Source organism: Megalops cyprinoides, chromosome 4 (genome assembly GCF_013368585.1).
Source record: "Megalops cyprinoides isolate fMegCyp1 chromosome 4, fMegCyp1.pri, whole genome shotgun sequence".
Taxonomy (NCBI): domain Eukaryota; kingdom Metazoa; phylum Chordata; class Actinopteri; order Elopiformes; family Megalopidae; genus Megalops; species Megalops cyprinoides.
The window spans coordinates 41,174,180-41,197,281 of record NC_050586.1 but is presented as its reverse complement, the minus strand read 5'-3'; the positions used below and the strand labels follow the sequence as shown (position 1 = coordinate 41,197,281).

At 44.3% G+C, this 23,102-nt stretch overlaps 1 protein-coding gene across 3 annotated transcripts in view; it reads left to right on the top strand.

Annotated features, from left to right (window-relative positions):
• LOC118776297 (PDZ and LIM domain protein 5-like) overlaps positions 1-23,102 on the top strand; it is a 101,756-nt gene that overhangs the window by 25,615 nt on the left and 53,039 nt on the right. For all 3 annotated transcript variants that reach the window (XM_036526522.1, XM_036526523.1, XM_036526521.1), the window contains exon 3: positions 16,999-17,150. In XM_036526522.1, coding sequence (XP_036382415.1) covers positions 16,999-17,150 — 152 coding nt within the window. The remainder of the gene's footprint in view (positions 1-16,998; positions 17,151-23,102) is intronic.

Sequence of the window (23,102 nt, the reverse complement as noted above, 5' to 3'; positions counted from 1 at the left end):
AGCAATATAGTTTGCCTGCGCCGCTAAAACGTCTGCCAGCCTGTTGTGTCATGCCTGAATGGATAAAGCATATGTCTGCACAATAGTTTGTCTTATACAGAGGCGGGAGGGAACAGCGGAAGGCGGATAAGACACTGGGGTCACCCAAGGTTCAGCCAGCACTTAGTTTCTGAAATGATAGCATTATGTGGTTAATAAAAGGATCTGTTTTCTTGGTTTGTTTGACAGTGTGCTGCTGATAAGGATGGTATGAAGGGTTCTCATGGTGCTATTGCTGTGTGGATAGTGACGAGTGACATGATTGGTGTGCAGAACCCTACACATGGAGAGAATGTTCAGTTCTGAAGTCTTTCGTAGCCCATGGCCCTGTTCCTGGCCAGGACCCAGCTGACTTGTGTAAACAGTGGAATCGGACTCCAGCAAAAATAAATATGCCTAAGTAAAAAAGAAAGGGAAAACACTTACATTTCAGTTCAGTATAATAGCAGGCAATTGGGTGGCTGGCTGGCTCATGCAAAAGTTGATACAATGTCAAATGCTATATTCCTAATTAGTCTTCTGCTGTCTGTAGTTTCTGAAAATATGTAATTTATAAGTGCTACTGTGTGTGGGGTTTCTGGAGACTCAGGCCTTGAATGCAGAGGCCTTTGACACAGGACAGATTTAGGAGAAGGGCAGTTTGTTTCATTTTACAGAGGTACAATTCTTTAGTGCTAAGTAAATTTAATAAGTCAGAATGTGTTTTTTCAGCACTTTCAAAAGACATTCAGTACATTCAAACACATGTTTCCATTACCATTGCAATTCTTCACTTCGCTTAGAGTCCTCTCATTGGCCTGTTCCTGTGTCTCTTGTGTCTCTTTTTTATTACTGTAGATGTGTTCAATGGACAAAACACCATTTTTCAACAGTTCCTGGTGGATGAGGTGGTGGGAGCTTACGTTTGTGGAGATCTGTTCACGCACACTTAAAGTTGAGAAATGCTGATAAAATACAGCATGTGTTTTTTGAACCAGTGCTTGCTATGTGGGGATTCTGTTATCAAATGGACCATCAATTCTGTCAGGGACAGCTACTGAAGTATGGTACTCCTATTTCAGAGACCATCAGTATATAAACAAATAGCTCAAACCCAGAAGAGTGGGTTATATTGAAGGCTGACTGATGGTACACTATTAAAAAAAGTTTATCTGTTTTGAATCACGTGTACGTGTGCGTGTGTGTGTGTGTGTGTGTGTGTGTGTGTGTGTGTGCATGTGTCCTGACTGATGCACTTTGTCATAGCATCAGTCAAGTATGCTCACTGTAGTTGTACTTACTCCCACATGGTTTTGCAGTTAGTTAGTACCTAGCCTTGAGGGCTAGGGGAGTTTTCAGAGAAACCAAATACCAGCTACATTTTTCCACCCCGTTGAGGCCCATCTGACCCAGGCTGGCTCCTGTGCCAGGACCGCTCCAGCCCAGGTTTGACACTATTGACTCTGGCAGGTACCCTTTTTCAGGTCTGATTTGTTTTTGAGCCAAAGGTGGGCGTGAACATTTCTCCCTCAATTGGACACATGTGTATGTTTGGGTGCAAATTCATAGCATGAAGGCAGTGTTTGTGTGTTTATTTGTTGTTTACATTTGCACATCCGGGTTTATTTGAAAGAAGCAGAGGCATGGGTGTTTAGGGTTACCAGTTTCCAGGAACATAAGCCTTTGTTCTCTGACCCAGAGTCATGAGAAGCTGTCCCCTGTTTCGAGCATGTCCTTTGAAGCAGTTTTCATGAAGACGTGCTGTTATTAGGACAAGCTTGCTTCAATGAGTTCTAATCAAAGCTGAGGGCAGGAGGTCGCCTTTTATCATGGCAGATGTTCAATATTGTGCCTGTGTAAAAATGCAAATTGAGAAGCATGCAGGCAGGGTTGAATGATCTCATATGGCTGCAACTGACCAAAATCATCATTGATCTTTGTTTTCGTCCTCTACCATAACACAGTTATGAGACTGCAAAACTGTATTACTGAATCCCATGTAAGTTTTCTTTTATGCTCTGAGAAGAGTCAAACCTGTCTATCCTTGACCTCAGAGAACGGAGCTGAAAATGCCTTAAAGCCTTTCTTGTTCCCTTTCTACCTTTAAAAGAATTTAGTCTTGTATTCTGACTTCTCTCTCTAGTATCAGCTGCCTGTGGTTAACCATTACCTGCAGAGAACAGTCAAGTGATCACTGACTGGAGTCAAATGTTCCAGTACCTACACAGAGTGCACAGTATGTTAATCTTTTTCAACATGAGATTTTCTTGAGATGTTTTTGGTGATAATAATGACAATATTAATAGTAATAATAATAATAATATTAATAATGCTCATTTTTTATATAAAATGAGTGTACTATCCGGCCTGGAACTTCTGAAGCCAGGCCCTGGATTGTGATCGGAATGTGGGTCAGAGGTCAGACTCCGAGCCCCAGTTAGGTCCCTAGCAGAGCCCCGCAATAACTTGACGTGGAGCCACCCAGCTACGCAGGCAGCAGCGCAGTGCACTGGCACAGGCTCTGTAACTGCAACCAGATGGTGGACAGTTACAGTTGATGCTGCAGACATGTTCCTGACCGAAGCGCTGTGCTGCGGTGATAAAAGCGATGTGAGAATGAGAGAGGCCCTTCCCAGAGATGCGCCAGGCCCAGCAGCAATGGAGATGGGCGGCCCCTGGCCTGGCAGGCTGTTTTACGGCCCTCCTTGCAGCCCTCAGACTGGTTCAGCTCGTAAAAAGTGTGGTTTCTCCAAACTGCGAGCAGATGGCACTGGATGTCCGACTCCACGGGCCGCTGCTCTCTGGCATGGTACTGCGAAACGGAGAGCGCAGGTGTTTCTCATCCCCACCCCCACCCCCTCCCCCAGTACCCCCTTACCCAGTGGCACAGGACCAGAAAGAAAATATGATTTAGTAGATTATTATTTTACTCTGCACTCCTTTCATCTCCGTCTTCTTCGCCCCTTTGTTCACTGAAGCTCAGCGAGCGTTTTGATTGGCAGGCATCAAAAACAAATGTGCTGAGGTGCCATGCCTGCTCTGAATCTCCTCTCTAGGAATCAGGGAATCGGTGCACCTGAAATGTGTCTGTATTGTAAGCCAAAGACAGGGCTGTAGCCTCTCTTTTGTGGTCACAAGATTGTGGTCACTATAACAAGGCTTAGAAATTCTTCTAGTTTCTTAAATGGGAAATGGGATGGAGTATTGTAGGGATTCTTTTTCTGAGGAGGTTTCTGGCTTTTCTGCTGTGCTTTGCAAGTCTTGCCCCTTGGCAACCAGACCATTTGGTTGTGTAAAATCCAGCCGTACATCCTGTTAACTGTGCTCAATTTAATTAAACTGACATGAACTTTTACGCAGCTGGGATGCCCTTTTCTCATGTCCCCCTCCCACTGACTCAGTTGTTTCCGCCTCTGCGGAAATGGATAAGCCTGGTTGCTTCCGTGGTGGTTCACGTCCACTTGCAACACATCACCCTCCCCCCAGATGGAGATGTGTGAGTGAACTAATAGCCACACTGCTCTGGATTACCTGTGCAGACTGGCCTTCTGTGTGTAAGTGTGGTGTGCTTCTCTAAACAACCTCCAGATGAGGACAATAACACGCTTCTCCCTCAGACACAGCTTTTACTGCTGGAATAGATTTTTTGTTCTGAAAACCATCACACCTGTTTATTCTCTCAATCTCTCTCGCTCTGTCTCCATATATCTCACTCACACATACATAAACCTGTGCAGGGCAGCCTTCTGGGAGAGAAACCTGAAATCAAGTGTCTCTTTATGCAGTGACAGTGATGAGTCTATTCCAAGGCTGAGCAATTGCTCAGTATGCATATTCCAAAGCACTGGGGCATGAAGACCAGGCACTCCAGCCTTAGCCAGGTTCTTCCAAACCAGAACACGGAAAGGTAGAATACATTCCTAGTGACTAATAAGGGCTGGGAGTGAATTGTATGTTGGCGGCAGGCCACGCTGAACCATGCCGAAGAGACATGTGATGTTTGAGAGGCACTCCCGGATATTTACTTCTTTTCTCCTCTGTGCGCTGTAGTGAAATGTCAAACATCTGCGCAACATCTGCCCAGTGCCTCATAACGCCAGGCGCTTACAGTATGTAGGTCCCGCTCAAGTCTAGGCATAAATAAAAAGAATAATTTACGTGTGTTTTGTTGTCCTCTTTTGACAAACAAAAGTGAGTTAAGCTGTGCTCAGATGGCTGAAAGATGAAAGCGTATTCCTAGGGGACTTTGTCAAAATGGCGGCCAAGGTGGTGGAAACATGGTGTTTTAAGCCAAATAAAGTATTGGTTTCCTAGAGGCAGCAATGCACAGTTTGCTGCTGTCCCACCAGATGTTGCGAAAAGTTCCCTACCATGTAAACAGATATTGATGTTCTTTGGAACTCAGCCTGTGTTTATTTGTCTGGTAGTGAAGGTGTGTTGGCTGACTCAAATGTGAATCCAGGTGGTTTGTGCTTGGTGTCTACCCCAGACTGAGGCTGGTGTCCGTCATCACTGTCTGTGAGAGGAATTCCTGGGCCCTGTGTGTGTGTGTGCTTGTGTGCGTGTGTGCGTGTGTGCGTGTGTGTGTGTGTGTGTGTGTGTGTGTGTAGGTGAGGTGCGCTTCTCTAAACAACCTCCAGATCATGGCAATAACACGCTTCTCCCTCAGACACAGCTTTTACTGCTGGAATAGATTTTATGTTCTGAAAACCACCACACCTGTTTATTCTCTCAGTCTCTCTCGCTCTGTCTCCATATATCTCACTCACACATACACAAACACACACACTCTGGTCTCTGAATTCAATCTCGGTTTTCAAGTTTGTTTTACTGGCAGCATGCTTTCATGTTATGCCAGTGCAATTAATAAAAGAATGATTTTCTGTCTCCCTGCTTCTTCTGGGGATGATATACAGGTTTGCGAGCATGCTGAGACAGCAGTTCAGCAGTGCTGAAAGATGTTTCAGTGAAAAAAGCAACACCCCACCTGTTTCCCAGGTCTCTCAGCTAGCCATAAAACAGTTAGGTGCCTCAGGCTCCAATGAACATTTATAACTGCCACATAATGACACTGTGAAATAGATATTGTGAGACATCAATGGGTACAGATTAGGTTTATGTAGCCTTATCTGTGCCTGCTTTAGATGCTAGATGTTTGTGCTGTATTGTGAAGAAAAGTACTCAGGGTGTCCTTCATAACACTGGTATTGTAATAATTCAGTAATGGACTTAATCATTGAAGATTGCAGTCACAGATAAACTTTGGCCCCGATTACACTTGGTTTTAAAATGCGTCTTGGGCGATCAGATCACAAGTGGACAGCACTGAATATGAGTGTAAACGGCCACCAAGACGCATTGTGATCCGATCACCCAGACCACTTGCCGAGGTGGTCTGGGACGCATTTGACCACATATCTTTTGTAATGTAAACGCTAATGCGTCCTGAAGCATCCCCGACAGGAAAATACGTCATCAATGCAGGCTGTGGTGGTTGTTTTGGTGACACCTCACCAACGCTTGAAAAAATACATTTCTAACATGCTTCCTTTTTGATCTTGTCCTACACTCTTTTGCAAGTCGCAAATGACTTTGTCCTGCCAGTCTCAACAGTTGGAATAGCCCGTACATGTATATTAGTTCTTGAAACATTTTTGTTTTCTTAGCTCGTCCGTGCTAAACAAATCTGGCGACAGAGACTGACGTAATAACTGTAGGCGGGGTGACATAGGCAGTAATGAACATCTGAACACAAGCGGTCAGCTGGACACCTTGGAGACACATGTTAGACACAGGTGTAAATGGCGATGTATCTAGGCTATCCACTTGTGATCCGATCGCCCAAGACGCATTTTAAAACCAAGTGTAAACAGGGCCAGTAACCGCCATTGTATTAAGTGCAGGTATTACATAAAACATCACTGAAAATGGAAAGATGAGCAGTTACATTTCTGCCAGGACCAATAGTAGAGAGAATGCTTAGCTAATAGGTTTGCAAGTTTGTGGGTTTGGAAGACTTCTTAATGATGCACTGCTTGAGAACAAGCACATGTTATATGTGGCGATTGCCAAATCGGTCTTCTAAAAGTGAGCCCCCTCAAATGTGGATTCTCATTTTCTTTTCATTTGCTTGAGTGGTGCTACACCGACATCACAGGCAGGTGAAACGGATAATGATGAGGACTGAAGCGAGTGCAGATGTTCTGCTCTGAGAGCCCTGTGCTGGGATGGTGTGCAGGGCCCATCTGGAGGAGTGCGTGGCCGCCAGGCTCTGGGACAGCACCAGGAGGCCCACTTCACCGTCATGTCCGTGGACTGGCGCCAGAGGTCCGGCAGAGCCTGCCTGTCAGGGTTTACACCCAGACGAGTGACCTCACAGCAGTTCCCCAGCCCCAGCTGCCGTCTCCCTCTCACAGTCTGTAGGAGTGATGTCAAAGTGTGATGCACAGGGTGTTCCAGCAGGGACTGTTGTATCCTGAACAGGATTCGGGTTAGAAAGTGTCCGACGCACGCCTGTGTCTTCAACTCTTTAGTGCAGACCCTTGACAATGTTGCATGCCAAACCTGTGTTTTTTTGAGCGTACAGACAGGCAGCCTGATGAAATTGTAGAGATATGGGAATGGAATCAGCTGGAACCAGAAGGAATCATGGGAATGGGAATCAGTTTGCCAGTGCTGCTTCACAGAAAACATGTGGAGAATTAGAGAGAGGCAGAGAGAGATAAAGAGAAGTAGAGAGACAATGAGAAAGATAAGCAGCAGTTCGTCAGTGCCTGAGGGTCAGTGGCTAAACACACACTAAAAGCACAAATTAACTGTTGAAAGTAGGGGATGGGGCAAAGGTTGATGTAACAATGGGTAATGAGTCATGAGTAGTTTTGTGCTATGCACATGTGAAGATTTGACTTTGTATAAGCACATTTGAGGATGGGGTAATGAGAAAACGATTTTCTGTTTCAGCACTTTGTTGCGATTGTTCTGTGCTTCGTAAAGACTTTGGCAATCCTTGCTGTGGACTCTCATGCCAGTAAAACTCATTTTGATTCAATTAGGGGGAAAGAGAGCGAGAGAGGTGCGTGAGAAAGGAGCAGCTGCCTGCAAGCCATTTGTTTCTGAGGAAGCTGTCGGAGGTTAATAACTTTCTTCACCTTTTTTTCCACTTTCTTCACTTTCTTGACCCTGTCAGTCGCGACAATACCATAACCATACTTGACGCTGTGCATTAATAGTTTTCAAAAGTAAAAGGATGACAGTGAAGCAACCTCCTCCAGAAAAAAAGGTGATGTGTTTGGTCAGGTTTCACGAGCGATGTCCATCAAGCCCCGTTCCCGTGTTGTGATTGGGTGAGGCGGTGACACAAGGGTTGGAGTCATCTTCCTTCTCCCTCAGCACTATCTGTTATGCCAGTTTGTGTTGCAGGCTCACCCACTCCTCCTTTTCCGCCCTCCTGTCGGCCGCCGGAACACAAACACGACCAGCCTGGCCTGGGAAAGCTCACGGCGCGCTCTCCGAATTTACCCTCTCAGCAGGCCCGGGTGGGGGCGGCTTCCTTTCCCAGAGCTTCAGCCGGCAGAGCTGCTGCCGGGTCTGCTTCATTGCAGGGCTTCCCGTCCCTGCAAGCGTGCCACATTACGTCCTGTCTGATTTATGAATTATTAACGGCCGGCTCCTCATGCAAGGTGGTCTGCTGTTTCAAGTGGCTGAGAGTATCAGAGGGTCTGCTACACCCATAACAGGAGCCAAGCCCAGGGTGCTCACAAGGTCTGGCTGCTGGGCTGTATGCATGCTCTCTTTCTCTGTCTCCCTCTCTCTCACATGCACACACACATACACACACACACACACACACACACACACACACACGGACGCGCGCACACACACACACACACAGTCTATCAGTTGTCCTCCAGAGTTTATTTGGCAGACCACTTTTTAATTATGGGAAACCTTGAAGACCGCATAATAACACTGTACGATTAAACCTATTTTGGACAGTTTCATACTTTCCCACATCCAGCATTGTGTCCCGTCCACACATATTGACACTAGGTTGGACTGAATCATCACTATTGAAGTATCATACTCAGGTACCCTTTTCCATGGAGTGCTCAACAAGAGCTGGCGTGCTTTTAATGGCCCACAGTCTGCAGGAGCAACACTCCTGTGTTTACATTAAGAGACAAAGGAGGACTGTAGTTTACATACCAGCAGCGACTTGTAGTAAGTGGGTAATGCCCTCCTTAATGATCAATTAGCTTATCAGAACCATCTTAATGTAAATAGTTTGTTGACGCCAATTAGATTTGCTAGTAGTGTGCTTTGTTTCTCTCTGATTGCTTGTGGTTATTTAGGCTAATTGTATCGTAAAAGCCACAGGAAAGACACATGGAAGCAATTGGCTATTGGCAGAAACTGGGATAGTGGCGTGTTCTCTCTCTCTTTTCCTTACCTCCCTCCCTCTCTCCCTCCACGTCAGTGTGGTGGGTGTCGAAGGCACGCACTGGCGGGACTTGTGGTAAGGGGGGGAAAACGGCAGAGGTTCTCGCCACACTTCTCTGCTGGACCAAACAGCAGTGCACGGGGAGAGATTTCCCAGGGCGCTTCGTCGGCTCTATTTTTAGGCGGACTTGCCGACGCTCAGCCGGGCCGATTTGTTCCGGGAGCCGCAGTCACACTGTCTCACCAGGAGATCCATTCGCAACACTTTCGGCTTGGTCACATTATCAGACGATGAACATAGCATGCCACGTAGAGGATCCCTGCCTTCCTTCAGGCTAGTTTTGATCCCTGGCGCTTAGCAAATAAAGCGTGACATGACTAAAACAGAGTGCCCTCTGCACTGATTGTTACCGTTCTCAGGGTCTGACTCAGTGTCAGTGTCTGCGTTCTTAAAACATGGCTCAGAAGTGGAGGACGACGCAAGACGAAACATGAGGGGGGGTGCCAGGCAGCGGCTGCAGTGTCCCATGGACAGTAACTACAGGGTTCAGGCCTCCCGTGCTGATAGAATTAGTGGAACCTGGCCGTTCCGTGCAACGTTACGTGTGATGCCAAAACACATCTTTAAGAAGCGGAACCCACAGAGCCGCGGTGCGAGTTGCAGTGTGGGACATCTATTCATTAACGTTTACTGCTGTCCGTAAACAGAATTCCTCAGAGCATGCCGCAGCGACCGGGGCTGATTAAGAGGCTCTCTGACTCTCGCAGAATACAGAGGGAGGCTCGTCCTGGCCCCTTTTAGACAGCCAGACACCACAGCAGAAACCGCTTTCGCTTCATCTTTATCTGCCAAGCGAAGGCAGTTAAAAGGTAGCATTCCTTTTCTATTGCCTCAGGAGATGGGAAGAATTTTGCGGTAGTTTTGTGGATGCGTTGAAATTTCTTATCGCTTTTGAATACAGAAGAAATGGAATTGTTCAAAAAACACGTTTAGTCTGAGTTTTAGCTGGAGCCTTGGGATTGACCAACACAGGTGTGGAGCAGTGCGAATGTGGTTTATCACTCGTAACTTTGTTAAAAATTTAGCATCTTTGGAGTCTGTGTTGGATGACTGTCTAAGAAAGCTGTTTTAGAAGCCTGTGCTTGTTGTGTATTCCTGTGCTCTTACATTATATACATTGTTCTCAGACAGCCATTCCTACTGTACATAGGGCTGCAATGTTGTGAATAAAGGCCTTTGTCCTTATGTCCATGTGCCACTCCTATACGTGTGTTCACTCTCCCACTGCTGGTGAGGGTGAGGCAATCCAGCAGCCCCCAAGAGGACAAGTTCTTATTGTAGTGGAGGTTATGCGTGTGCCTGTGCATATATGTATGTGTGTCTGTTCATCACAGTTTAAACGGTTATCTTTACTGCCCTGTTTGAGCAGTGGAAGCATTCCCTTCCATGGCCCACCTTACACTACCAAAGGCATCACGGCGCATGTCAGTTTTGCCCAAAGACCCAGCTGAACTTCACTTGCATGCTTGCACTGGGACGACCGTTTAAAGGGTGAAAGAAGTGACTGTTGGCGATCCATGTTGAGGTGGTTTGAACACACCCACTGTTTCAGTTTTCAGTTGTCTGCTGGTTGTCAAGGTGTGGTCACCACTGCTTTGAGCGTTTGATTGGAGGTGGTTTAAAAATCAGCGAGGGTGGTTCAGTAGAAAAGTAAACCACGGTATGATTTTCTTTGTTGCTTTTATAAATCTGCTTTGTATGGGTCATTTACTTGGTATGCGCATGGTACGTCCAACTAAACACTCTCCTAGGAGTTCATTTGCAAATTTTTGTTACGTTTTTCCAGGAAACTTTAAACTAATTTCAGGCTCCAGTTAGATATACAAGTTAAATGATGGTTGTATTGTTAACTTCATGAAAATATTTCTGGTAAAAGCTTAATTGTATGTGGCTTTTAATTCTCCTTTTTTACTATAGTGTTGAAACCAAGCTAAGCTGCTCTGGTACAGCATGGCTGCTTTTCCATTGAATTGAATTGACACCAGAATTGAAGCACGTGTCATGCTGAATTCTAACACCTGGGAAGATTCAGTTGGCATTGATTGGACTGCACTAGACTGCAGTTTTGGTCCAAGACTGCAGTTTTCCCTACACAGTATCAAGACCTTGCATCGTGGTTATCAGTGCCCAGCTGTTTGTTGTAAATGACAATGTGCTGTATTTTCCCTCAGTGTTAATATCCTAGGTCTTCATCGCTATTGCCCATGAAAGCACCAGTTACATTGCCCATCAGCTCCTCCCATATCTCTCTTCTAAGCAGGCCAGCACCAGTTGTGCTGGCAGGCTGGGCTGACACAAGAGAGAATAATAGAAAAACATCTGTGCTCAGAAAGCCAGCCTGTTCCCAGCTGTACAGTATGAAAGGGACATAAAGGACTATGACTGTGAGCACAAGCTCGGCCTGAAGCGTTGACATCAGTTGCCTCGCACCTTTTGTGTTCTCAGCACAGGGTCTGTCTGGGGGGGCAGGCACAGCAGATGGTGACCGCAGTGTTCCTAAAGCCAGCAGACAGTAGCTGGCTTTAGGAGTGCTTGCCTGTCTCTCACTCTCTTTCCCTCTCTTGTGGGAGGAAGGCCTTCAAAGCGCTCAAAGGGCAAAGCGTTTAGGAGGACATTAAAGCCAGCCCATCGCCTGCAGCAGCTCGGTGCCACTGGCTTCCCCGGCCTGTCAGAGCAGGGTGTGGGCGCCCAAGGGGGGTGGAAGGTCCACAGAGGGACTGTAGGAAACAGACGCCCTCGCTCTCTGTCCCTCGCCCTCCGCCATAGAGGGGCGAGCTCTTTGATATGCCCCACGCTTCCTGTCTTTGAAATCTCCTCATGCTCTTCCTGATCATTGCAGCGCACTGCAGCTGCCGCTTTTTCTACTGCCTCTCGTTTCACTTTGCAGCCTCCCTCCCGGCTCTGTCAGTGTCGCATTTGAGCTCGCCCACCCTTCCTGTGTTGCAGCGCTGCTCTCTGGTCCCCTTGGCCGGAAGCTTATTGGTGGATCAGCCTGCTGCGGAACGGCCACCATTAAACGGAGCTACTGGGGAAAAAAGAGCAAAGCTGCTCACTCGCTTATTAAATTACTGGGGATGAGCAAATGTATCAAAGGAAAAGAAAGTTAATTTACACACGTATCATTAAACACCCTGTAATGTAATAAGCAATCTTGTCAAATATCAGATGTTTGAGAGGATACCAGGTATCAGCCTGTTTTCACCAGTCATTTTCAAGGTATACAGGTCATTATGGCTACCAGAGGTCAGAGGTCAATTGCTGCTCACCCAGCCCATAATTACATTTATGCATAGGGTTTTGCTGTTAAACTGCTGAAACATGGAAAACGAGAGAGACGGAATGATTTTATTCATTGTATACAGGACAAAGCTGCATACAGCATCTGTGGCTCTCTGTCTGAATGCCGTTTTGTAATGTGCCCAACAGTAAATTGATACAACCCAACAAAGAGACCGTTTTGCTGCATTGTTTATTAATGGGAGGAATGTGTGAACATACACAAAAAATTTTAAGTAAATTTAAAGTAATTTAAAGTGTACCACTATTGGCCAGATCAAATTTCAGATTGAAAAATAGCAGAGACTGATTTTGATGCATGCTCAGGTGTACCTTGAACTAATACAAGGGAAGTACAACATTGGCCTTACTTATACTGTTCAAGTTGAATACATTCAAATGAAATTAAAGCCATGGGCTCCATTAAAATAGCACAAAATGGTAACATGGCAATAATTAAACCCAAGTCCCTTCAGCATCTGTGTTGAACAGCTGTCTTAATTACAGCTAAATAGGGCCCTACATCTCAAACAAAGCCCCAAACGAAAGTATGGTAAACCGTAACTGCAAAAACAAACGTCCAAAGAAAATAAAATTAAAGGAACACACATACTCCATCAAAGGTTTCTCCATTTCAAAGAATTTCTTATGATGCTTTGAGACATTGGGCTAAGGGTATGCTTTCAAGGTTTGCCAGCTCAGCATTAGTCCTTATTTACCCTGTCAAACCAACAGTCAGCTTTAGTTTTCTCGACAGGCTGACAGTGAATCCTAGGATAAATAAGCTCTCGACTACCTCAGTGATTTTAGGTATTTGGCAGTAATTTCGATTTGTTCCCTGGCCTTGTGGTTTCTGTGATTACCCCAGACTGGGGATTACATTTCACCTTCCGCCAGGGGATGTTAACTTGGAAGAGGTAAGGATGACAGGGGTAGAGGTGGAGGGATGTATTTTTCCATAACTAATTATCTTCATCAGCAAGTTACATCGCTTCCAGGATTTCAGAAGATGCCCCTGTCAGTCTCTATCTCTCTATTCTTTTTCATCATCTTTTTTTTCCACTCTCCTTCATATTTGTAGCAAGCGTTTTTTTTTCTGAATGGAATATCATTCAGATTCGTATGCATTTTGCAGGTTTTGAGAAATATGTGCTCAGCTGGAGCATATTGTATTATCAGGCGTTCCAGTTTCCTTTCCCTAAAGGTCGCCTGTGTGCCGATGCAGACTGTGGTGTCAGAGGACACATCAGGCTCATGCCGGAGAGTCCAGCTAGGACCCCCATGTGTCACTGGGTAGCTGTGACTAAAAGGAGTCACGCTCGTGAAATGCGGCTGAGTGGAATCGATTCATTGCGTTGTCTCGCTCTCTCTCTGGGGAAGCCTTCCTGAGCAGCTGGAGAACGGGGGAGAGTGGATTTCTCCCATCGGCCGATGAAAGCTGGAGCACTAAGATTAATATAGCTGCTTTCTTGACACACTGGAGAAGCTAATGGTACCTGAAGGGCTCCCAAATCTCAGCGTTAGTCCATTCCTGCGTTTCTCTCCAAGCGAAGGGCCTTTTTCCCTGAGATTCTGGAAATTTGGATGATGTGTTGTAATGGTGGTGTTGACTGTGTCAGACCTGACGCCTGGAAGACTTAAGTGTTTTGCTCGAAAGAAAAGCTCTTTGGCACTCCCAAAATTCTTCTCACTAGCATCTCTCTCTCTCTCTCTCTCTCTCTCTCTCTCTCTCCCCCCCCCCCAGAGATTTCAGTGGCTGCACAGATTTTTATATTTGTGTGTTGCGTAGCTCTGTACTGAGGTATTGTTCAGTTTTTAGGCAGGGAAGGCGTACACATCATTTGGCAGGTAGAATTTACAGGTGCAGCTTGGCATTGGTTTACCTGCTCTGCTCAGTTACGTGGCCCCAGCTGCGTGGGGCAAAGCTCTTACCTAAACGCTTTTAGACTGACGCTGGCCCTGCTGCGACATTATTGGGTCACTACCTTTTTTATGGTTTGTTTGTGTAGTGCATACCTTCATCCAGGGCGACCCACATAGCTGGCATTTTTTTATACATCATCTATGCTACTGCTGGGTGTTTATTGCGGCAGCTTACGGCAGCTCCTCACCTGTTTGCGTGCCCAGCTCCTTGACTACCACGCCACGCTTCAGCCCTGAATTCTTGCTTACTTATACGCTGTTGTTTAAAGGGCGGCCAGGGATATCGTACAGTCCCTGGGCTACTCTGAAACAGTGTTAAAAAAGGCAGTGCTGTGTTCAGAGTCAGCTGTGCATTAAGGCTAACAGACTACGTGCAACATGTAAATCACTTGCCAGAGTGTCATGAGGGGTATGATGTGATATTGTAGTCCTGTGAAGGGGTAGACACTGAGTGAGAGGTTGTTAGAAACCTTTGAATTTCATGTGGGGCTGGAAACAGGTGGCTGGTGAGAGAGTCACAGCTGCACAAGCTTCAGAATTCTGATTCAGCATTACAAACACCTACATGCAAAAGGGTATACTACATTTTTATTACTGTAGGCCAGAAACTCTCATGCCACAGTGTCTCTCTGATGTTGCAACACAAGCCTGGAACAAACTCTATTATGATCACTATGTGCCTGAATGGGGTAAATTCTTGCTGGATTGTAGGTCGCGCTTCATTATTGTTACATCAGTGAGCCCAGTTTACAGAAATTCTGTCACCTCAGGCAATGACCTTGGACAATTGTCAGCTACTTCAGCATAATTGGGGTGGCTAGGAAGAGGGGGTGGGGAAAGCTGATCCTGAGTCAGTCTTGTTGCGGCAGAAATAAATCTCTTCAGATGGACCCAAGAACCATACAGCTTGGTTATAAGGACGTTTTGATGTGCCATATGTGCATTGCGGGACAATGCAGTGCGTTTAAATAGAAATGCTCACGCTGATATGTTCCAGTTGTTGTTATTTCAAATTAGGGAACTAAATGATGTGCATATGTTTGCAAATAAGTTAATTGCATGCTGCCACAAGCAAATATGGCTGTGTGCATATACCATTACTCTCCCATTGATTCATGAAAGGCAACGCTGATTTTAAGTTCGGAATTAGCTTTGTGCAAAGCCCGGCCAGTGGCCATCCGATAATTACTCCCACATGGAAAATGATTTTATTTGTGTGTTTATTTTCAAATGGGAACCGCAAGTATGGGGCGAAACAAGGGCCTGTTGAACAACACGGAAATATTACAGCGAGACCATTGTGCAGACGGGTGTGAAACTTCAAAACTCCCCGCGTTTTACGTGACCCTTTGTTTTTTCAACTTCACGCAACATTTTTGTGTTGTCATTAAAAAAAACAAAGAAAACCGTTCTCAGTTAACAAGTTTACCCGGGCAACCAAGCGCTGTAATTAAGCTTTCTTTGTACACTGTTTTCACGAAGCAGACCAGAATGTATTTTGAGAAAACATGGGATGAAATGTCTTTGGTTCTTTACAGTCACTGTCAGACAGATTTCCCAGTTTGTAAATGGTCATATATTCATATAAAGAGTGTGGAGAAAAGCCCACCATATTGAGGAAATGTATGTGATGTTTGGTTTGAAACATGTTTCATTGCCGACTTTGAGTTTGGTTGATTCCTGTAACCACAAAGCTGTTGTCAATTCATAATGTAATATGTCAATATATGGTAAGATATGAAATCCAACATGTAAGGAATATATTAATATGCATCCCAACCAACTGTTAAAATTACATTTGAGTCCATGCCTGTGCTCTGACTGAAAGATTCCTGCAATGGGAACACATCAGATTACAAGATAACCTTATCTGGGATTTCAGCCTCCTGTCTGTTGTCCATCTTTTCTGTGGAGTCATGACTTGGCACTGACATGGTTTATTAGTTCTGATAAGACCCCAAATATCTCCTGAGAACAAAAATGCCTGTTTCCTCTCAAAGTTCATAAAACTACCTGTCATGGAAGCTTTGATAATTATTTGTGATTGCAAAACAGCCTGCTGGTAGATTGATAGCATATGTGCTTTTGTGAAATGTATTGTGAAATAAGTTTAAGGTCTTAACAGTCATATGCATTCTTTTGGCCTTTCAGTATTTCTTTATTGGAGTGAGTGCTTCTGGATCAATTTAACATGAGAAATAAAATGAATGAAATGAATTATCCCCATATCGTTGCGCTAACTTGCGACAAACAAAAAGCATGTTCTGCAGTGAGAATTCCAATTTGTGGAATGTGGGGTCTGCAGTGTTCTCAGTGTTTAATTAGATTAAAAATACATACACGCTACCTTGCTGCTGAAGGTTAAGTCATTAAATCTGCAGACATCTTTGACATAGCACCAGTTACGAGGCGCGGAGACATATGGCACATCCCAACCCGTGATACTGTGCCTCTCTGTCTCTTCATTCATCAGCAGGCCTCCAGCTTTATCTCGGGAGCTTTAAATCGGATTTTTACCGTATGCGGCGGTGAGGAAAAAGCATCTGTCTTGCATGAAAGGTCACAGACATCGGAGAAGGGGGCACAATTTCTCTGTTCATAATCAAAATGGATGAATCTGTTCCACATTTTCTTAACGCTCGGTTTCTCTGCTCGGTTTCCTGTCCTGTCAGCTGCATTTCAGAGCAGTGTGGTTTTAGTGCCCTGTACATTAAGATGAGAGAGTAAGCGTGCAAGACAATCCCATAAGCCATGTCGGGGTGAAATGGCGTATGGGATCGCATTGCACCTTTATTGTTTTGCATCTTATCCCAGAAAAGGCGTATTTTAATCATAAAGAATTAATAAATGTCAGTGTGAAATTTTGGGGTGAAACCACCTCCCATCTCTGTAATCCAATTGAAAATGCTTTTCTTCTTTTCTCACTTCAAGATTTATTATTTAAAATTATAATGTGGGCAGTTAATGTTTTTGTATGAGAACTTCTGACTCATAATTTTTCATCATATTTGTGATTAAATATAATTCAAGAAAAGCAATACTTTTGTCCTCAAATGGCAAAACATTTGATAAATGCGTCATAATTAAAAGTAGGCAATTGGCTTATTAGGAATATATACCGGTAGATAAACAGGTTTAGCAGCACCAGGACTCAATTTATACCACAGCATGTTGTTACAGGTCTGAGATCAACTGTAGAGCGTCTTCCTCCCGGGGTTGTGGTGTCTTTGCAGGCCTGAGATCAGCTGTAGAATGTCTTTCTCATTCTGGTGTCTTTGCAGCTGACGGACGGGGGCAAGGCGGCCAAGGCAAACATCTCCGTGGGAGACGTGGTGCTGTCCATCGATGGCATTGCCACTGAAGGCATGAACCACCTAGAGGCCCAGAACAAGATCAAGGCCTGCGCTGGGAACCTTAACCTCACCCTGCAAAAGTAAGAGCCATGCATATTGCAGGGTGCCTTACACCTGGGACACTGATAGCATAGTAACTCCTCCAGCAGCACGTGCTGATTATCTGTCTGTCATTCTTTTCACCCCCAAACTCACATTTTCTAGCATAAATACATCTGTGCTTAAGCAACGTGTACATTAATGATCGGTGAATATTTGTAATTCACTACAATCGTAATGTGAAAAAAATCGCTTGGTTACTTATGTATAGTTCCACTTATTTACTCAGCCTGATGCGAAAATATTGGGTCTGAGATGATAGGGGTTCATTTAGCCCCAGCAACTAAATAGTACTATAGCAGGTAAGAAATGTGTTAAGAGATGCGTTCTATACTGAGGCTTCTTTTAAATGTGTAAAACACAGAGCACAGATAAGAGGAAGCTCAGATAGCAGTTTAGTGTGGTTCTAAAGCTCCTTACCTGAGAATGCTATACTTTGCTTTCACAAGTCTTTTAAAATGCGAAGAACAGCATAAATAACAAAAGAAAAAAAAACACTGCATTTGGAGCTTAGATGTTTATTATTTTCGCAGACATCTTGGTTTGGTTAAATGAACCTCTGTACTCAGTGATGAATATTTAAATGTTTAAAATTTGAACATTACCACAAAAATTTGCTTGGATTCTCTAAAACATGGCAAGTTGCAGAAATGAAACTCTAGAAACTGGCAAGATGCAAATGCTGAAAAACATTTTGAAACATGCAGACTTGTTTTTTGTTCACCCTCACATTGTGTGACAGTTCCTTGTTTTACTGACTCTATTGTGTTCTTGATTCCAAACCCATAAAATGATTTTGTCCACATTTTCCATATACAGAAATGCTACATAATTGTTTGTAACAGAAAAAACTAATTTATATATGCACTTAGAGTTCTTTTGACTATAAATGTGCTTTTTACCAAGGTTATTACAGTAGACAGGAAACTCTTTAACTTTATACGGAAAACAAGACACTGTTCCAATCACTAGCAAGCCAACTTGTATCAATGGGGAAGGGGCAATGAAACTATACTCACTTGATAAGATTGGTTTAATACCATTGAACAACCACCACTTCACAAAAACTTGTGGTAAATAGGTGGATGCTGGCAAGCAGTAGTTTTCTGTCTGTGAAGATAGGGAGCGTGTTGGTGTGTCTTTTTATGGCACTGTTTCAGATGGCAAGATTCTACACAGTCTTCATTATTAACACACTGGGTTAGGAATAAATGAACAAATGGAAATGAAATGTTATAAGGAAAATGTTTTTTTTTAATTTTATTTTTGGTACATATTATTAAGTACCAAGGCTTGGGCAGTTTGTTTCAGCCAAACACTTAATGGTTACTCTGTAAGAGTCACGTACAGTCGGACAGTACCATCTGAACATTTGCTCCACTTTCTAAATGAGCCTACTACAGGAGATTAGGACCACACAAAAGGCTAGATGGAGCTTACATTTACCCAGGGGTGTGCAACCCTAAGGATGTCTCATCTACAAAAAAAAAACATTCAGGCAAGGTAGATTAATGATAAATCCACCATATAACAACCTCCCCCTACCCCCTAGTATAATTAATGGTGCAGTCCAGGGATGTACATTACTGCTGCAGTGCCTTATGACTCCTACAATGTTTGAATGCTGGTGTTTACATGTCCCCAGTGGTGGATGATCTCTGTGTTTTGGAGACTGCACAAATCTTTTGCTCATCTTTTTTGGGTCCCCACAAAGTTTGCACATATTTCTGTTTACTGAGACCACTGATCTTTTAAGCAGGACAGGGTTTGGCTGAGGCAGTTACATATGTCAACAGATGGCTGACAAAGTACAGCAACACTTAAAGAGGTTCAGAGGACGGTCTACTATCAAGATGTTTCATAAGCCCCAAGAAATTATAATCAGGAAACGTAAAGGATGGACTTCTATAAGGGAATGTTTGCAAATAATGAGTGCTTAGATCCTGTTTATATGTACTAACACATACAAACTTGTGGTAAAGTTAGGGTGTTTATTGCTGTTTCATAACCGCCTCAGGTGTTACTCAGTACATACATAATTGATGCCACATCACCTCCAGCTCTGTTGCTGACTGTCCCATTGCTGGTGGCACTGGCGCCACTACTCGGAAACTGCGGCCTGTCAGTCCAGTCGCTACGCAGCAAAACAGCAACACGTGTACCTAGGGGTCAGCCATTCAGTTTCTATAAACAGTACAGTCTAGAGAAAGAGTCTATACATTACATGAGACAGATGTTCTCTGTTATTGAAGAAATTAATCTTCGGCCTAAATGGCCGTGCATGTTCGGTTCGCCCGTCCCAGAGAAGACAAAAAAGAAAAGATGCAAACGTTGCAAAACTGATCTCCCGGAGGACGTGTCTCTCCATGGGAGTGCAGGGATCCTCCGGAGCAGCCTGAATTTATAGCTGTCCTCCGTCCCGTCATGTGCTTCTAATCGTCAGTTTTTATCATTGTTCTGGGAACATGCTTGCTGTAGCTGTGCGTGCTGCTCACTTTGGAGCAGAGACCGACCACGGTGCCGTGTCCTTTCTGACACGGGCAAGCTGACATAATAAGTGGCTATATGCGTAACACCCTTTAGACTTCAGCAGTCTGTTCCAGGAAAGCCCACTGAGATGAAGGTAGAGATAGAAATACAGATATATGTGCATTAGTAATGGGGGAGTGAGATCGAGGCAGACTCCTCAGTGTTGCTGAGATTAAAGAGCATTAATTATTTAACCCACTACTGTTGAACCTGCATGGTTGTTCCAGAGAATGCCAAAATGTTAGCTTTTGAAATATGACACGGCAGCCAAAGTACCATTAGTTACCATTTGTTACCATTGCCAAGTTTCAGCGATATAATATTAGTGATGGCAGCATGGACGACAGTGTTCACCCTAGAAGAGGCAAAGTGCTGCAGTTCTGATCAATGATCCTGCAAAATTTCTGGGGATTCTGAGGATGTCTTTATGATTGGAACATTATTGAAATAAAGAAGGCCATAAAACTATAATGGATTAGTTGTGATTAGTAAGTCATTGTAGTCAGTAATTGATAGTGTTTGCAAGACAGCAAGCAAACTGTATATCTATTTTTGATCAGGAGGATAGCTAGCTAACTAAAAGCTTTTTTTAAAGTTAGGTAACTTATAGTAGTAATAAGCTACTATGAGCTACTTATAATTGCCTCTTTGAAAATCAATAGCATTGGTATAAATTTAAGTAGCCAAACTTGATTATTGCATGTTAAGTATGACAACATTCACAGATGCTCTAGCTCTCCAGTTTGATATGCAGGTAGCTAGATAGACAACTTTGGCTTGCTTGCTAGCAGATATTCTATATTTTATTAAGTAGCAAATACCTAAACTTGATATCATCTTGAAAAATTGTTTCCTGTTGGGTTCTAATGGGCTAAGGTTTTACTGACAGTATGGTGCATCTACATCCCTGCTGGTATTATCCACAAAGGGAATACCTGGGTAAAAAGTAGGTGGGTTGAGTTCTGTCTCATTCAACACCTCCAGGTATTGAGTGATAAAGCCATGAAACTGAAGGTATTGGAGGAGAGTCAGTAACGGGAGGCACTAGATGAGGATCAGTATGGAAGGATTAAATAACCTGGTCAGCACTGCACACTGGACTCACAGGCTCTTCAGAGGATCCTCAGAGAGACAGTGTAGGGTCAAGGTGAACTGGACAGGTTTGTAGCTCACACCCTATCAGCTCAGAATGGAGATTGGACAGAGGAGCGCTCTGCCAAGAGAGGGGATAAGAAAGAGATCACATTTAATAGCAATGTAGCTACTTCATCGCTGTCAAACTTTTGTAGGTGAATCTGCAGAGATCATCAGAGGGCTGCTGTTTGCCGGGATTTATGGGGCTTGGCCGATGAAGATGTCTGAAACGGGAGCTCCCGCTCTGACCTTTAATGCGGACCAAGCCACAGGCGGTGTGCACTGCACAGGGGGGTCAGGAGTCGGGGGGGGGGGGGGGGGGGGGGGCTGTGTAATCATGAGTGGTCAGTGCAGTGTTAGGGCAGCTGATGGACAGCTCACACAGGCTCTCTGTCAAGTGTAACATCACACAGGTGGAGCTGATCAAACATTGTGTGCAGTTATTTCCACACCATTTAAATATACCATGGATCTATCCTGCTTTCTCTCATGATTAGCAGCTTTATTTCAGGAATTAAACATAGAGGCATTTCATCTATTTTTGGTCATTTCATTTTTTCATGACTCAAAATGGGTAGGTTTTCAGTGGGCTTTGCAGACGGCAACACGCTCATTGTGATGATACGTTGTCTATTCATTGGCTGACTGTACAGTACAGTTTAGTCTACAGAAACATGGATTTCTATATGTATATATTTCTAAGATGATAAATTGGATTGAGTATAAAGAAGCCCTTACATTTTGGGGATCCCCCTGAGCCTCTCTGACCCAAGTTACCGTAAGCGCAGTGGTCTACCCAGAACGTGGCTGCCCGAGCCTGCGTAATGGGCCTGACTGGCTCCATAAACCTATTCATCACCCTGCACTTGGATGCGTTTTAGAGGAAGCGCTTTATTGACATTCATGGTACATTGGAATACTTGCGAGGGAGGTGGAGGTAAATCAGGAGGTCTGTTTGTGCTATTTAGATCCAAGTACCTGCTCTGACAAGCCCTGGAAACCATCCTTTAAGACCTCTGTTAATACGGAGGACATGAAGCAGACAGGAAGTTGCAGACAGATTTAAAGAGGAGAGACTGCGCTCAGGTCTGCCCCCTAGCTGCTGGAGCTCAGCACAGCAGGATAATCGGTCGAACTCCTCATCCCCTCTTTTGCAGCGAGGATTGGGCGTGCCCACATCTGCTCCAGTGATAGCGGTATTTTTTCGCTTTCTTTCGGCACAAACTTGTGTCCGCCGAAAGGCATTCCTCTGTTGTTGACACTCAGTGCATCTGGAGAATATCACTCTGGAGTGGAAAGTTTTTTTCCTGTGTGTGGAGGGAGCTGGGGACAGATTCTTAGTGCCCATCTGCGTGGCCTGGCCTCGCCATATCCGCTGTGGAGACCCCGGGTAAACACCGTGCCCACTCAGGCTGCAGAACTTGTTGACAGAGGCTCGGTGAGCTTTGTGCATGGGTCCTCTAATTTTGAACCAGTGGTGAAAGATTAAAGAAACCTTCTGTGGTCTGATGGAAAAAAATCAGGGCCTTTAAAGAATTAATTGCACCGCAGTATGCAGCATAGGGGAAAGGAGTATGTGTCAAATGAAACATGATAAACCGCAGTCACTGATTTGGACAGTGCTAGAAACAACAGTTACAAAAGGGCCAGAGTGAATCATGCACTCGGCTGATTCTGTGAGAATTCCAGATGTGCAGTATACGAAGCACGGACTGTCATTATTTCTTTATGATGTGTTTGTTGACAGAGAACATGAAGAGCTAATGGACAGATAATGACATTTCAGCAAACAGCAAGTAATAGTGTGTTTATAAAATACATTTTTTCTGAGATTCAAAAAGCAGACAGCATTAGCATTGAATGGTCTGGATTCAGAAGTGCATTTTGTGTTATATTTTGATGTTGTTCTCTGGAGCTGTCTGACAGTACACTGACCTGGCCAAACAGGACTAATGTCAGAGGGACTAAGTAGGAGACCTACCTTAGTTCTTGGGCCGTTATAGCTGGACTAAAAACACTGGACATGGGAGTCGTTGCTAGGATTCAACTTTTGTAAATGAAACGGCATGGAAAGGATATACTTATACTGAAGAACCCCTCCTGACCCAACTGCACATTGGAGAACGCCCTGTTCACCATGAGAGAACTCTAAAAATAAATGCCTTTTCATTAAGACATCAAATCTGAAAACCAAAACACCACATGAATGAAAAGGTGCATCCAGAGGTCCCCATTATTATATTTTCAAGACATGAGCTGCAATATGGAGG